Consider the following 12,522-nt stretch of genomic DNA (forward strand, 5'->3'; position numbering starts at 1 on the left):
TGGTGCTATACGTCCCGCCCTCCGCCTTTCGTCTCTTACCTGTTACATCCGCCACTTCGATCCTGGTATGCGCTCGAATTCCCAGTGCCCCCCCCCAGCTTCACCCCCCACTCCCCCCCAACCCCCACCCCTCCGGCCTCCTCCCGTTCTCCGTCTCCTCTCCCCTTCCAGTCCCCCCTCCTTCCCCCCCTCCCGCCACCCCTCGCCCCTCTTCCCCTACCCGAGCACCACAACGCCCCACTCTTGGCACGGAGCGCCGCAAACTTTCCATTAATAGCCCCCAATCATAAGAACCATCTTTTTAAAAGCTTTACGTACAAGCCCCCCCCCCCCCCCCCCCCCCCCCTTCCTGCTGCCTGCCGGCCTCGCCGCGGCAGAGCGCGGCATTCAATTGGCCCGCTCGCCAGACGTGCTCGGGTCGGGACGCGGCCGGCTTGTTGTTGATGTGGACACGAGTTCGTGCTCGGTTGTGCGCCTGCCTGCTTTTCCTTTTGGGGCAGGCCGATCGAGAGCCGGTGCTGGATCGATGGTCTCCGTGTGCCGGCCCTGTGCTTCTTCCGAATTGCTTGCACTTCACTTCACTTGTCTCTACTCGCGTGCGTACGCTGGTTACTGGGTAGTGCTCGAGACATTGATACGGTAGTAGTACTCGTTTCACGGTGGCAGTAATTGTAGGGATTGACCAGCCGGTAGTACGTTCTACGTTGTACTGCGAGTGGAGAGTCTCTCCAGGCTGCCAAATCGGATGGAAGCTAAGGATGCGGCGTTAATGTTGTTGGGGTGATCTGGTTGCGGCCGGGGGCGCGTGGGGACGGACCTCACATTTAATCTTTACCGGCACCGGTCACTGCCGTGCGCGGGCGCGATCCGGACGCGCGGGGCTCCGGCCCGACTCGATCATGGCGCGCACGTTACCGAAGGGCGGCGTCGCGGCCGCCGATGCGCTGTCGCTTCCGGCCTCCGGCCTTTTTTTAAAATGGGGGCAACTTGTGCCGCCCGCGGCGCTGGCTGATGGGTGACCGGTGACGCCGCCGCCGAGCCGAGAGCCGTGCCGAGGTGGCGGGGGCGCGGAGCAGGTGCTCGGCGCGCGCGCCATGTGCTCAGGCAGGCAGGCTGGCTGGACGACTCGTGACCCTTCTTCGGGCAGATTGAAAACGTTTCCCTTCTTCTCGTGCAGTTTACTGCGATTGGTGCGTGCTCTAGGCTCAGTACGGTACTGTCTGTATGGTCCGAGGACAGTAAGCGCGTGGTTCGTCTATCTCTGGGCGATCTCGTTGTCCAGATTGGCTTTTGACCGGTCTCGTTGCCATCGGCGGCCGCTAGCTGAGTGGCCTGCTTTACAGCTAACAATTGCAGTTAATTAGTCAAATGCACCGTACTAACACGGCTGAAAAAAAAATGAACTGGAAATGTGCTAATCTTTGGAACCGGCCGTAACCACCGTATGAGTTGGGATTACTCTTTTTCAGCCACTTTGCCCCCTCATTGAGCTCCGCTTTACAGTTCATGACGAGACGTATCTTTCCGTTTTCCAACTGTCCTAACGATTCTGATTCAGACCATATCCAAGATGAGTGACTTGCAAGCCGGCTCTTGCAGGTACCCCCCTGTCGCCACCCAAAAGGCCCTGGGTCCCCAACTCGAATCGTACCACTGACATCATCTTAAGGGGGTGTTTGGGAAACCCCTGTTAAAGTTTAACACCTGTCACATCGGATGTTTGGATGCTAATTAGGAGTACTAAACATAAGCTAATTACAAAACTAATTGCACAGATGGAGTATAATTCGCGAGACGAATCTATTAAGCCTAATTAGTCCATGATTTGACAATGTGGTGCTACAGTAACCATTTGCTAATGATGGATTAATTAGGCTTAATAGATTCGTCTCGCGAATTAGCACAAGGTTCTGCAATTAGTTTTATAATTAGCTCATATTTAGTCCTCCTAATTAGCATCCGAACATCCGATGTGACACTGTTAAAGTTTAGCACCTCATATCCAAACAGCCCCTAAGTGTATTTTGAGCTAAACATGTGCCATTTTTTTAAGCATCATTACAGCGTTGTTGCAGCCGAATCTTCCCATGTGGGAACTACTCGTGCTGACGCGGAACTAACGTTACCTAAACCGTCGTGGCAGGTACAAGGACGGCTCGGCGGCGCGCGGCGTGGTGGGCACGGACTCGGCGACCATCGCGCTGTCCGCGAGCGGCCGCGTCGGCGGCGGCGCGGACAGCAGCAGGCGGGCGAAGCTGCAGGGCGTGGTGCTTGGCTGCACGGCCTCATACGACGGCCAGAGCTTCCAGTCATCCGATGGCGTGCTCAGCCTGGGCAACAGCAACATCTCCTTCGCGTCCCGCGCCGCCGCGCGCTTCGGGGGCCGCTTCTCCTACTGCCTCGTCGACCACCTCGCCCCGCGCAACGCCACCAGCTACCTCACCTTCGGCCCGGGGCCCGGGGACGCCGCCGCGCCGGAGCAGACGCCGCTGCTGCTCGACCGCCGGATGAGCCCGTTCTACGCCGTGACGGTCGACACCGTCTACGTGGCCGGCGAGGCGCTCGACATCCCGGCGGACGTGTGGGACGTCGAAAAGAACGGCGGCGCGATCCTCGACTCCGGCACGAGCCTCACCATCCTCGCCACGCCGGCGTACGCGGCCGTGGTCGCCGCGCTGAGCAAGCAGCTCGCGGGGCTACCGAGGGTGAGCATGGACCCGTTCGAGTACTGCTACAACTGGACGGCTGGCGCGCCGGAGATCCCGAAGCTGGAGGTGCACTTCGCCGGCTCGGCGCGGCTGGAGCCGCCGGCGAAGAGCTACGTGATCGACGCGGCGCCTGGGGTGAAGTGCATCGGCGTGCAGGAGGGCGCGTGGCCAGGGGTGTCGGTCATCGGCAACATCCTGCAGCAGGAGCACCTCTGGGAGTTCGACCTCAGGGACCGGTGGCTCCGGTTCAAGCACACGCGCTGTGCCCAATGATGCTGACGACGGGTGCACACGATTAATCCATCCATCGTCTTGATAAATTTGTAACGGCCTTCGAGTGATTGGCTTCTCTAAATGGAAAGATAATTTTTAGCGCGATGGGGAAATGTTCAGCTGAGATCGCGGTTCTGCTCGTGATGTGCAGCTCGAATTTGCTCGCGTGACTGCAGACAGAAGCAAAGAATCTCTGTTCAGACTTCAGGCCGCACGGCATGAAATCAACAAACAAAATGGAACTGACTTCTGAATCCATCTGAACTATGTGAACTGAAACTTTGCAGATCCCACGGCAGCACTGAAAGAAATAGGAAATCTCTAGAAATTTGCAGCTCAAATTTGCACGCGTGACTGTAGACATGACCCAAGAATCTTTGTTCAAACCTCAGACCGCATGGTTACATGGAACTCAAAACATAAAAATTGAACTAACTTCTGAAACTCAACAGTTTGTGTGTGCAATCAAGTTCCAGAACATAGTCGAGACACTTCTAAATTCACGACAACGGGTGTGTGACTGCGCGGACAACACTGATTCAGGTGACATGCTAGTGGCGAATCGCTATGGTTGTTGTGATATCCCAAACTGAACATATGGTTAGCTCCGTGAATTTCATAAAATCACTGGACATGGAAGATAGCAGCGCTTGAAGCCTGCGAGTGTAGAGCCAGCTTTGCGTCTTCTGTCGGATTACCTTCCATGAAATGTGCAGATCTGCCGTTGGTTGCAACCAAAAGGAAACAAATTGCACGCACGCATGCAAAATGCAGTAATTGTTTCTTCATCCTAGATGCAAGGAAGCATGTATGTAGACGGTGATAACCGGGGTAGGTTATATTCTTTTTTTTTCTTTTTATCTCTTCTAATATTTAAGGGTTCATATTTTATTTGGACTCTTACTTATTAGTAGGTAATCGGTGTATCTTAAAATAGCCCAAGATGGGGATACATAAAAATATTGAAGAGCAACTTCATATGGAAAGTTTAAAGGAGCATAATTTAAGAATATAGATTATAGCGGGTTAAGTGTGTAGTACGTGCGTTGTATATAAGGACTTGCCACATCAACGCAAATACCCTCCATTGGTTATGGTTTGATTACCATAAATAGGGTCCATTCAAACTAGGAAGTGCATCACCAGCGCAAATACCATCCACAGGTTGTGCTTAGTTTTTGATTACCTTAATTAGGGCACCGCGAGCTAACGTCTCTTTTCTTTAAAGATTTTCAAGATATCTTTCGTGAAAACATTGGGATTTCTGCCATTTCTTCTCCACAAATCACGCCGCTAACTATTTCCCGTTGCCTATATGAGGGAGGCGACGTGAAGGGAGCAAGCAGTCAAGGATCAGGAGAAAATCTCTCACGAGAAATGGAGTGGAGCGGCAACCTTCTGGCGGTACTGGTGCTCGCCGCGGCGGCCGCCGTCGCGAGCGGCAAGTCGGCGAGGCTGGAGCTGGTCCCCGCCGCGCCGGTTGCGTCCGTGGCCCAGCGGGCGAGGGACGACCGGCACCGGCACGCGTACATCTCCGCCAAGCTGGCGTCGCGCCGAGGCGGAAGCCGGCGGGTTGCGGCGGAGGTGGGGTCGTCCGCGGCCTCCTTGCCGGTGTCGTCGGGGGCGTACGCCGGCACAGGGCAGTACTTTGTAAAGTTCCTCGTGGGCACGCCCGCGCAGGAGTTCACGCTGGTGGCGGACACCGGCAGCGACCTCACCTGGGTGAAGTGCCACGGCGCCGGCGCCGCTACGCCTGGGCGCGTATTCTGTCCCAAGAACTCCGAGTCGTGGGCGCCCATCCCGTGCTCGTCCAACACGTGCAAGTTGGACGTGCCCTTCTCCCTCGCCAACTGCTCCGCGCCCGCCAGCCCCTGCTCCTACGATTACCGGTCAGTACCGCCATTACGCCATTGCCCATCCATCGATCTCGCTCTTCTTCCTGTCAATGCCATCGTGCTCTTCGCACTCCATGCATTGGCGCGTTTTATCCTCCACTGGGATCGGGCTGAACCATTGTGCACGGCAGGTACAAGGAAGCCTCGGCGGGTGCGCGCGGCGTGGTGGGCACCGACTCGGCGACCATCGCGCTGCCCGGCGGCAACGTGGCGCAGCTGCGGGACGTCGTCCTGGGTTGCTCCTCCACGCACGACGGCCAGAGCTTCCAGGCAGCGGACGGCGTGCTCAGCCTGGGGAACAGCAAGATCTCCTTCGCTTCCCGCGCCGCCGCGCGCTTCGGGGGCAGCTTCTCCTACTGCCTCGTCGACCACCTCGCCCCGCGCGACGCCACCGGGTACCTCGCCTTCGGCCCCGGCGGGCCAGCGCCCCGGGACGCGGCGCCGGCGGCGCAGACGCCCCTGCTGCTAGACCCCCAGATGCCCTTCTACGGCGTAAAGGTCGAGGCCATCCACGTCGCCGGCAAGGCCCTCGCCATCCCCGCCGAGGTGTGGGACGCGTCGAAGAACGGCGGCGCCATCCTTGACTCCGGCACGACGCTGACGGTCCTCGCCTCCCCGGCGTACAAGGCGGTGGTCGCGGCGCTGAGCGCGCACCTGGCTGGGATCCCCAAGGTGGCCTTCCCCCCGTTCGAGCACTGCTACAACTGGACGGCGCGCCGTCCGGGGGCGCCGGAGATCCCCAAGCTGGCGGTGCAGTTCGCCGGGTCGGCGCGGCTGGAGCCGCCGGCGAAGAGCTACGTGATCGACGTGAAGCCGGACGTGAAGTGCATTGGTGTGCAGGAGGGCGAGTGGCCCGGGGTCTCCGTGATCGGCAACATCCTGCAGCAGGAGCACCTCTGGGAGTTCGACGTCAAGAACCGGTTTGTCAGGTTCAAGCAGTCGACCAGCTGCACCCGATGATCATAATGGTGACCTTGCTGGTTTTGCAAGAACCTTCGAGTGAAAATGTAAAAACTTCTGAGATAAATTTTAGCGTAACGAAAAATGCAAAAACGCTCCGCATAAATCAAGTTTCTGAATGAGCAGCTTGTAAATATCGTCTAGCTTCAAACCTGACATTCTTCAACATGAGATTTGTGCAAACTAGTACCAGCAAGCAGACAACTGAAAAAGACGTAGGGCGTCCTATTGCCATTTATCAGTAGGGGCTGTCTACCTTCTGGAAAAAGATCCGGTGGAGACGGTATGCAAACTACGGTCTGTGCATACCGTCCCTGAATGAACGACGCGTCGGCGCCCCTTCCATATGGATGGACTCGGCTGCCAGCCTGCCTCACTCGGAGGGTGCTGCAGCGCTTGGCTCCTGCGCCGTGCGAGGACGTGGCTCGGCTCCAAGCAAGCGAGGGTTGCAACGCGGCTCCGCTCCCAGCGCAAACCCAGAGCACCAAATCCCCGCCGCCTCCCTCATCTGCGAGCTGCCGCCGCCTCCATTATCCGTCACCACCACTTCCCTCATCTGCCCCCGCCGCCTCCCGCCGTGTCCCCTCCACCTTCCTCGGTTCCGGGGAGGTCCTGCACAAGCTCTCTGGTTCCTGTGGTCAGCGGAGGGATCCCGCATTCTTCGGTTCATGCAGTCCGCCAGTCCGTGGAGCCAGCGGCGCCAAGGAGCCGGGACTGTGGTGTTGCAGGTCATGCTGCAAAAGGCCATGGCGCAGGTTGCGTTGAGTATGCAACGTTATTTTTTTCCCGTTTCTTTTTAATCTCTGCGCATAGAGCAGTTTAGATCCCGTATTAGCTTGCTAATTTACACTGTTGTTTCTACCGTCCTTTATAAAATTGACCTTTGTTCTCAATAGATGCTTCGTAGCCATACACCTAATGATTTCCAATTTTAAGGTGTCGTGCTAGGATGTTGTTTTTAAATCGTTACAATATTTTAGTTTAGAGGAAAAACCGTTCTTGTGATGTTCTGTTTCTACAGTTCTCCGTTATTTTCCGGAAGCACTCTCTTTTACGTTGGTTGAAGATTCTTAGCTTGAGTTCACTGAAGTCTCTTAATCTTGACAATCGCCAAATCATAGATACTGCATCACACTTAAGTATCCTCCTCATATAGTCATATTAGCACCCAATAGAGAATTTGCTGCTCCTGCTCAAGCAGCTACTACCTATTCAGCAAGATCTCAAACAGTAAATGGGAGCAAAATGGATTGTTCACAAAATGGAGCAAAATGGATTCAGGGCCTCACGGGGAGCGCCTTCCATTTACTGTTGTTATGCTGTTTTGAGCTTTGATCACTTTGATTATTAGCCAAATTTGATAGCTTCACGTGATAAAAAAACAACATTAATCCTGGGCACACTTCACATATATTAGCCTTGTTCCTTACATTCCGCCATCACTCTAGAAGGACGATGATCTTCTGGTGCCACTTCTGATAGTTTTGACGCTACTTGATTTGGCCTGTGCCCTGTAGAACAGAACATCAATTGATGAACCTGATACACCATGCGGAGGTAGAAGTGGCCGTTGATGTGAAGAACAAGGGGTGCGCCAGGGATGCTGCCCCGGCGGGAGGCCGGCAGATGAGAGGAACTGCTCCGGATAAGGCGGTTCCATAGAAGTTTTTATTTTATGATTTATCTTGTTACTGTGATAATTTCGGAGAACTTGGGTTCGGAATGGTGGCTTACCCAAATGCTTCGGACAGTGAGTCACAACTCACAAATTATGATTGAGTTTGACATTAATTTTTGGTTTGGGTATTTTGAGTACATGCTTATTGTTGTTCTTGTGTCAGGTATGGCCGCACAGGTGCTGCAATCAAGTTAGACGATGATGGTTTTTTTTAATATGTCAAGTTGTTCAAGATGTCTGCAATTACTAAAGCAATTTTATTTCAGACTCCTAGTTGAAAGTCATATATATTGATGTGTCTCCACGTCGTCACATCCTTCTTCAGCAGTGCTCGCAAGGCTTTAGTGTAGGGATGAACTTACATGTGTAGATTGATTTTTTGTATTGGCAGGATGAAGTGTCAATGTATGATGTGTGCAGACCTATTTGTATTGTAGATGGTCTCTCAGGATCAGTGTACATTGTATCTCTTTTTTCGAAATACATATGGATGCTTGGAAATCTGAAATATGATGGATGTGTCTAATAAAATGTAAGCAACAAGCTGAGAAGCTGCTGGCATCCGACACAAACTGTGGATAGAGCTACCTGAGAACATCCATCCGTTCCTCCCACTCGCTGGATGGCTTATCAAATTGTAATTATAAATTGCTGATTTTGTAACATGATTGACAATTGAGGATTGAGGTCATCTATATAAGAAAATTGTTGTAAATTTTTCTATGATCTATCTACAGTTTGCATCATCGATGTGGGGTGTTTCCACAGTTATTGGAATGCTAAATTTTTCTATGGTCTATCCTACAGTTTGATGCAAACTGAAGAAGCAGTGCACATATATATTATCATGAGTAGCATTCTCCCTTGTAATATAAGTTAATATCTGATTCAGCTACAACATAATGTAAAGTAAAATTCATGATTACGTCACAGTAAGATCCATATGTCAACATAATAAAAAAAAACTGCAAAGTGGCATCAAGTGTATATTCGGCCGCCATCTCATTCTCACCTTTACACAACAAGCGAACAAACAAGCTTCTCCAATAAACTTTCTGTGCAAAATAGCTAGAACCAATATGAACTAGTGTTGGTTTGTTTGACTACTAGTAGCATACAAGTAGTACGTATTAACTGCTGAGCATCTATCTTCACCTGAGACTTGCACGTCGTACTCGCCATGCTGGGAGGGAGCCGAGCCGAGATTGTCTGTGAGGAGGAGCCGGGAGCCCGAGAGCATGCGAGACCAGGTGGAGCAGGCGATCCGTTGGATTGGCTCGGCATCCACACGTCGCCCAACAGTGGTAGTATGCACAGGATGCGTTTTGCATCTCGGATGCACCCAATTTTGTTCCCTACCTTCCACCTGCACATTTATCTCTCCCGACACACTCGAATTTCCAAATCCTTGGATCTAAAACGAACGGCCAAGATCGAGTCAACGTCCTTCTTATCTTCTCCGCCACCCGACCGCTCGCGCCCCACTCCCGAGGTCGATCCACCGCCGCCCACCACTCTCCGCCTCGCCAGCGCCGTCCTCGGCGCCGGCATGGCCCGCCCTCCCTCCTCCGTCCCTCCCTCCTTGTCGGCGAGGCTCCCTTCCTCCCCCGTTGGGCTCTTCCCAATCCATCCGGCGCTAGTTGCTGCTCGCCCTACTGCCGCCACCAACCCACCGGCTCTGGTGGCGGAGATCCCGCCGCCTACTACCTCAACCATGCTAACTCATCACCGATTCTCACATCGTTGCTTCCACAAGCCAACCGGTTGTCCACCGGCCACCCGCGGTCGGCGGCGCCCACGCCGTCTTGCCGCCCGCGCCGTCTCGCCGCCCCGCTAGCACGAACCGCTACCATCGCCCGCTACCATGCCACCCCGGAGCTCCCTCTACGGCCGCCGGATATAGGTACACAACCCCCTCCCCTCAAAACCCCCGGACCCTAAAAGCTCGCTGAAGCTTGCCGGGATTAAGGAAGATGAGACCGCGTGGCGTCTCCTTATTGGCCGCAAATTTGAGTGTGGGGAGGCTTGAAAATGCTCGAGCATCATATAGCTTTCCCCTATCAGTAACAGCACAAGTCCTGCTTACATGTTGTCTATCGCAATGGTAATCATCAGCAATTTGGTATGCTGCGCTGCTCCAGATTAGGAGGGGACGAGGGGTGATGGGTCCTGGAGAAATCACACATCAAGAACACCGAAGGCAGCAGCAGCCCAGATCCCAAGAAACTCAAGAACAGACATCACAGAACATCGCAGTTCCATCAGTGCACCTATGATCATTTCCATTAGAACTGTAAACATATACAACTACGCCACTATGTAATCGCGCAGCACTCCCACAAAAAGAAATGGGAGATAGCAATAGCTCGGAATAAAGAAAAAAATACGGTGCATCTTATCTGCCACTTAAACAAACGACAATAAGCAAATGAGTGACACTCAATAAATGTCACAAAATTACTTGGAGCAGGCAAATACCGGACCACTCGTCACAAAAAGAATTCATCCAACCATTAATTCTTTTAGTGACCCATGATATTTCTACTTACTGATTGCAGCACGAATATCAATAGGCTCATCTTCTTGATGTCCTTACGGCCTTACGCAGAATGTTTGTAGTTTCACCTCTCAAATAACAAATTAAAAAAACTTTTGTATGAAGAATTTCAAGCGGATATACCAAAGACGATAATCAGTTGCGAGCGGCTCAACTCAACATCCTTGTAACTTTACCTAATTGAGGTAGCATAACAAAACAATTACACCTAATGATACATTACTATTCATTTTGGTTTTGGTTTTTCTAAGTACATGACTTTTGCTACATATGTAGACATAATATACATCTAGATGTATATCAAAGATGCACCTAGAAAAGTTAAAATGAGTAATAATTTGGGACGGAGGGATTACTTTTTACGTTGCATTTCTTGTTTCTTCTCGCATGGTTCATATATACCCGTCTGTTTCAGACGGTTTGGAGCTGACGATCAGGGACGTCCCCGCCACCTGTGATGCTCTTGCGGCGGAGGCTATCGTCCTCGGGAGCAGACGGAGAAGCGCTATCATCTTTCTTCTTCTTTGTGTCCTTCTCGGCGCCGAACGAGTCGCCGAAGACGACCACGCCGCCAAGCACGTTGGCGGCGAGCAAGGCGGCCATGCACACGCCGATGTGGAGCGACGACGTCAGGTAGATCACGCCCGCCGTGCGGCCGTGCCCATGAAGCACGCCTGCCACGTCAGCACCAACCCCGCCACCACGACCCAGTACAGCGCTGCGGAGCCCTACCAGCGCGCCACGTCGTCGCGTGGCCCTCCCACGGCCGCCAGCCCGATTGCCGCCGCCACCGAAGCCATGGCCTGCATCACCGCCTGCACCTCCACGGCCAGGACGAACCCGCCGGACACCGCGTTGCGGTACAGGAGCTCCATGACTGGCAGGTACGCGGCGAACAGCCCCGCGGCGCCCAGGTGACGACGTAGTGCGACCGGCCGCCGCCGTCGGGGCTCTCACCGGATTCGCGGAGCGGGAGGAGCACCGAGCTCAGCGTCAGGAGGATGACGGCGTTGAGGTTGACGAAGGTGAGAGGGTGGAGGACGATGACGCCGGCCAGCACGAGCGTGAACGCGAGCTGCATGGACAGCAGCAGCGACGACGTCGAAACCGGCAGGAACGAGGAGCTGTACGAGAGGAGCAGGTTGTTGACGCCCATGAGCGCGCCGATGGCCATGCAGCCGGCGAGGAACCGCGGCGAGAACCACAGGAACGGGCGCGGCGCGGCGGTAGGGCGGCCGGAGGCGAACACGGCGGCGATGAGGATGAGCAGCGGGAATCCCGCCGACTGCACCAGCGTGGCGACCCATCGGTTTTGCCCGCCGTGCGTGAAGTAGAACCGGGACAACAGGCTCGCCGCAAACGAACCCACCAGCAGCGCTGCGTAGTTCACCAGCAGGAGGAGTAGCCGACCGGGGGGCGCCACCGGAGCCGTGAGCACAGCGCCCGCGCTGGTGATCTCCATCGCAAAGTTCTGGCTCGTCGGCATGAGAAGTGTATAAAGACCAACCAACGGGTCTTTATACGTGGGCCTTATGTAAATACCCCTATTTTTTTTATCACAAGGGTGAGTTAAGTATGCACTTAAGCATGGTCCCACCCAACAGAGAGTGAGAAAATATCATTTTATGGGTGGTCTCTAGCTATATGTGTACCATAAGATTCAAACTCCCTACACAATGGTGAGCTAAGCTCTATATAAACCACTTTTACTTCCTACTGTGGCTGCTTGTAATGATGGCAAGGGACTGCGACGACGTTTACTCCTGTAGTTATAAGCGTGGGGATTTGTTGCGCGATAATGAGGTTGAGATTTTTGACCCTGTTTGGAAGCAAGGTGCTAAAATTTAGCCTTGGACTAAATTTTAGCACCATCAAATGGGGTGCTAAACTTTAGCCCTCTAGGGTGTTTGGGAAGGAGGTTAAATTTTAGCACATGTGTTGACAAAAGACAGATTTGCCCCTGCTTTCTCTCTCTCCTTCACCCCTTCTCTTCCTGCTTGCGTTCTCGACGGGCGGCGATGCCCTCACTGTCAGCATCTTCTCCATGGGCGGATCCTCCGTCGTGGGCGGGGCCGGCGGGGCCGGCGGAGGCCGTGGGGGCGGGCGGGGCCGGCCGGAGGTCGCGGCGGCGGCGTCGAGGCGGAGGCGGTGGGCGAGGTGGAGGCGGCGGCGAGGCGGAGGCGGTCGGGGCCGGTGGAGGCGAGGCGAGGCTGCGGGGGCGGTCGGGAACGGCCGGCGGCAGCGAGGCGCCGGCGGTGGGCGAGGTGGAGGCGGCTGGGCGGAATCGAGCGGCGGCGGTGGCAGGATCGGGTGGAGAGAGAGACTGAGGGGAGGAGAGAGGGGAGGGGGGCAGGGGGGGAAAGTGGTCCGGAGGGACCACTTTTTAGTCCATTTAGTCCATTTTAGCTACCCCAAGTGACTAAGGGGGTGTTTGGGAGAGAGGTGCTAAAC

At 54.3% G+C, this 12,522-nt stretch overlaps 2 protein-coding genes and 1 pseudogene across 2 annotated transcripts in view; 2 read left to right on the forward strand and 1 right to left on the reverse strand.

The window, feature by feature from the left end:
- LOC101757807 (aspartyl protease family protein 2) overlaps positions 1 to 3,227 on the forward strand; it is a 4,286-nt gene extending 1,059 nt beyond the window's left edge. Inside the window, exon 2 of the mRNA XM_004961208.3 lies at positions 2,144 to 3,227. Coding sequence (XP_004961265.1) covers positions 2,144 to 2,981 — 838 coding nt within the window. The 3' untranslated portion in view covers positions 2,982 to 3,227. The remainder of the gene's footprint in view (positions 1 to 2,143) is intronic.
- A 1,131-nt stretch (positions 3,228 to 4,358) lies between these two features.
- On the forward strand, positions 4,359 to 5,836 carry LOC101758222 (aspartyl protease family protein 2). The gene is made up of 2 exons (XM_004961209.1): positions 4,359 to 4,870; positions 5,008 to 5,836. The coding sequence occupies exons 1-2, from the start codon at positions 4,359 to 4,361 to the stop codon at positions 5,834 to 5,836; spliced, it is 1,341 nt and encodes a 446-aa protein (XP_004961266.1).
- A 4,646-nt stretch (positions 5,837 to 10,482) lies between these two features.
- Positions 10,483 to 12,522, reverse strand: part of LOC101767437 — an 8,240-nt pseudogene continuing 6,200 nt past the window's right edge.

The sequence above is a fragment of the Setaria italica genome, chromosome III (genome assembly GCF_000263155.2).
Source record: "Setaria italica strain Yugu1 chromosome III, Setaria_italica_v2.0, whole genome shotgun sequence".
Lineage (NCBI taxonomy): Eukaryota > Viridiplantae > Streptophyta > Magnoliopsida > Poales > Poaceae > Setaria > Setaria italica.

What these genes read in the sequence shown, in the direction of transcription:
- LOC101758222 (XM_004961209.1), top strand. Translation starts at nt 4,359, where the DNA reads ATGGAGTGGAGCGGCAACCTTCTGGCGGTACTGGTGCTCGCCGCGGCG. An exon ending in CCCTGCTCCTACGATTACCG is followed by an intron (nt 4,871 to 5,007) that starts GTCAGTACCGCC and finishes TGTGCACGGCAG; the next exon opens with GTACAAGGAAGCCTCGGCGG.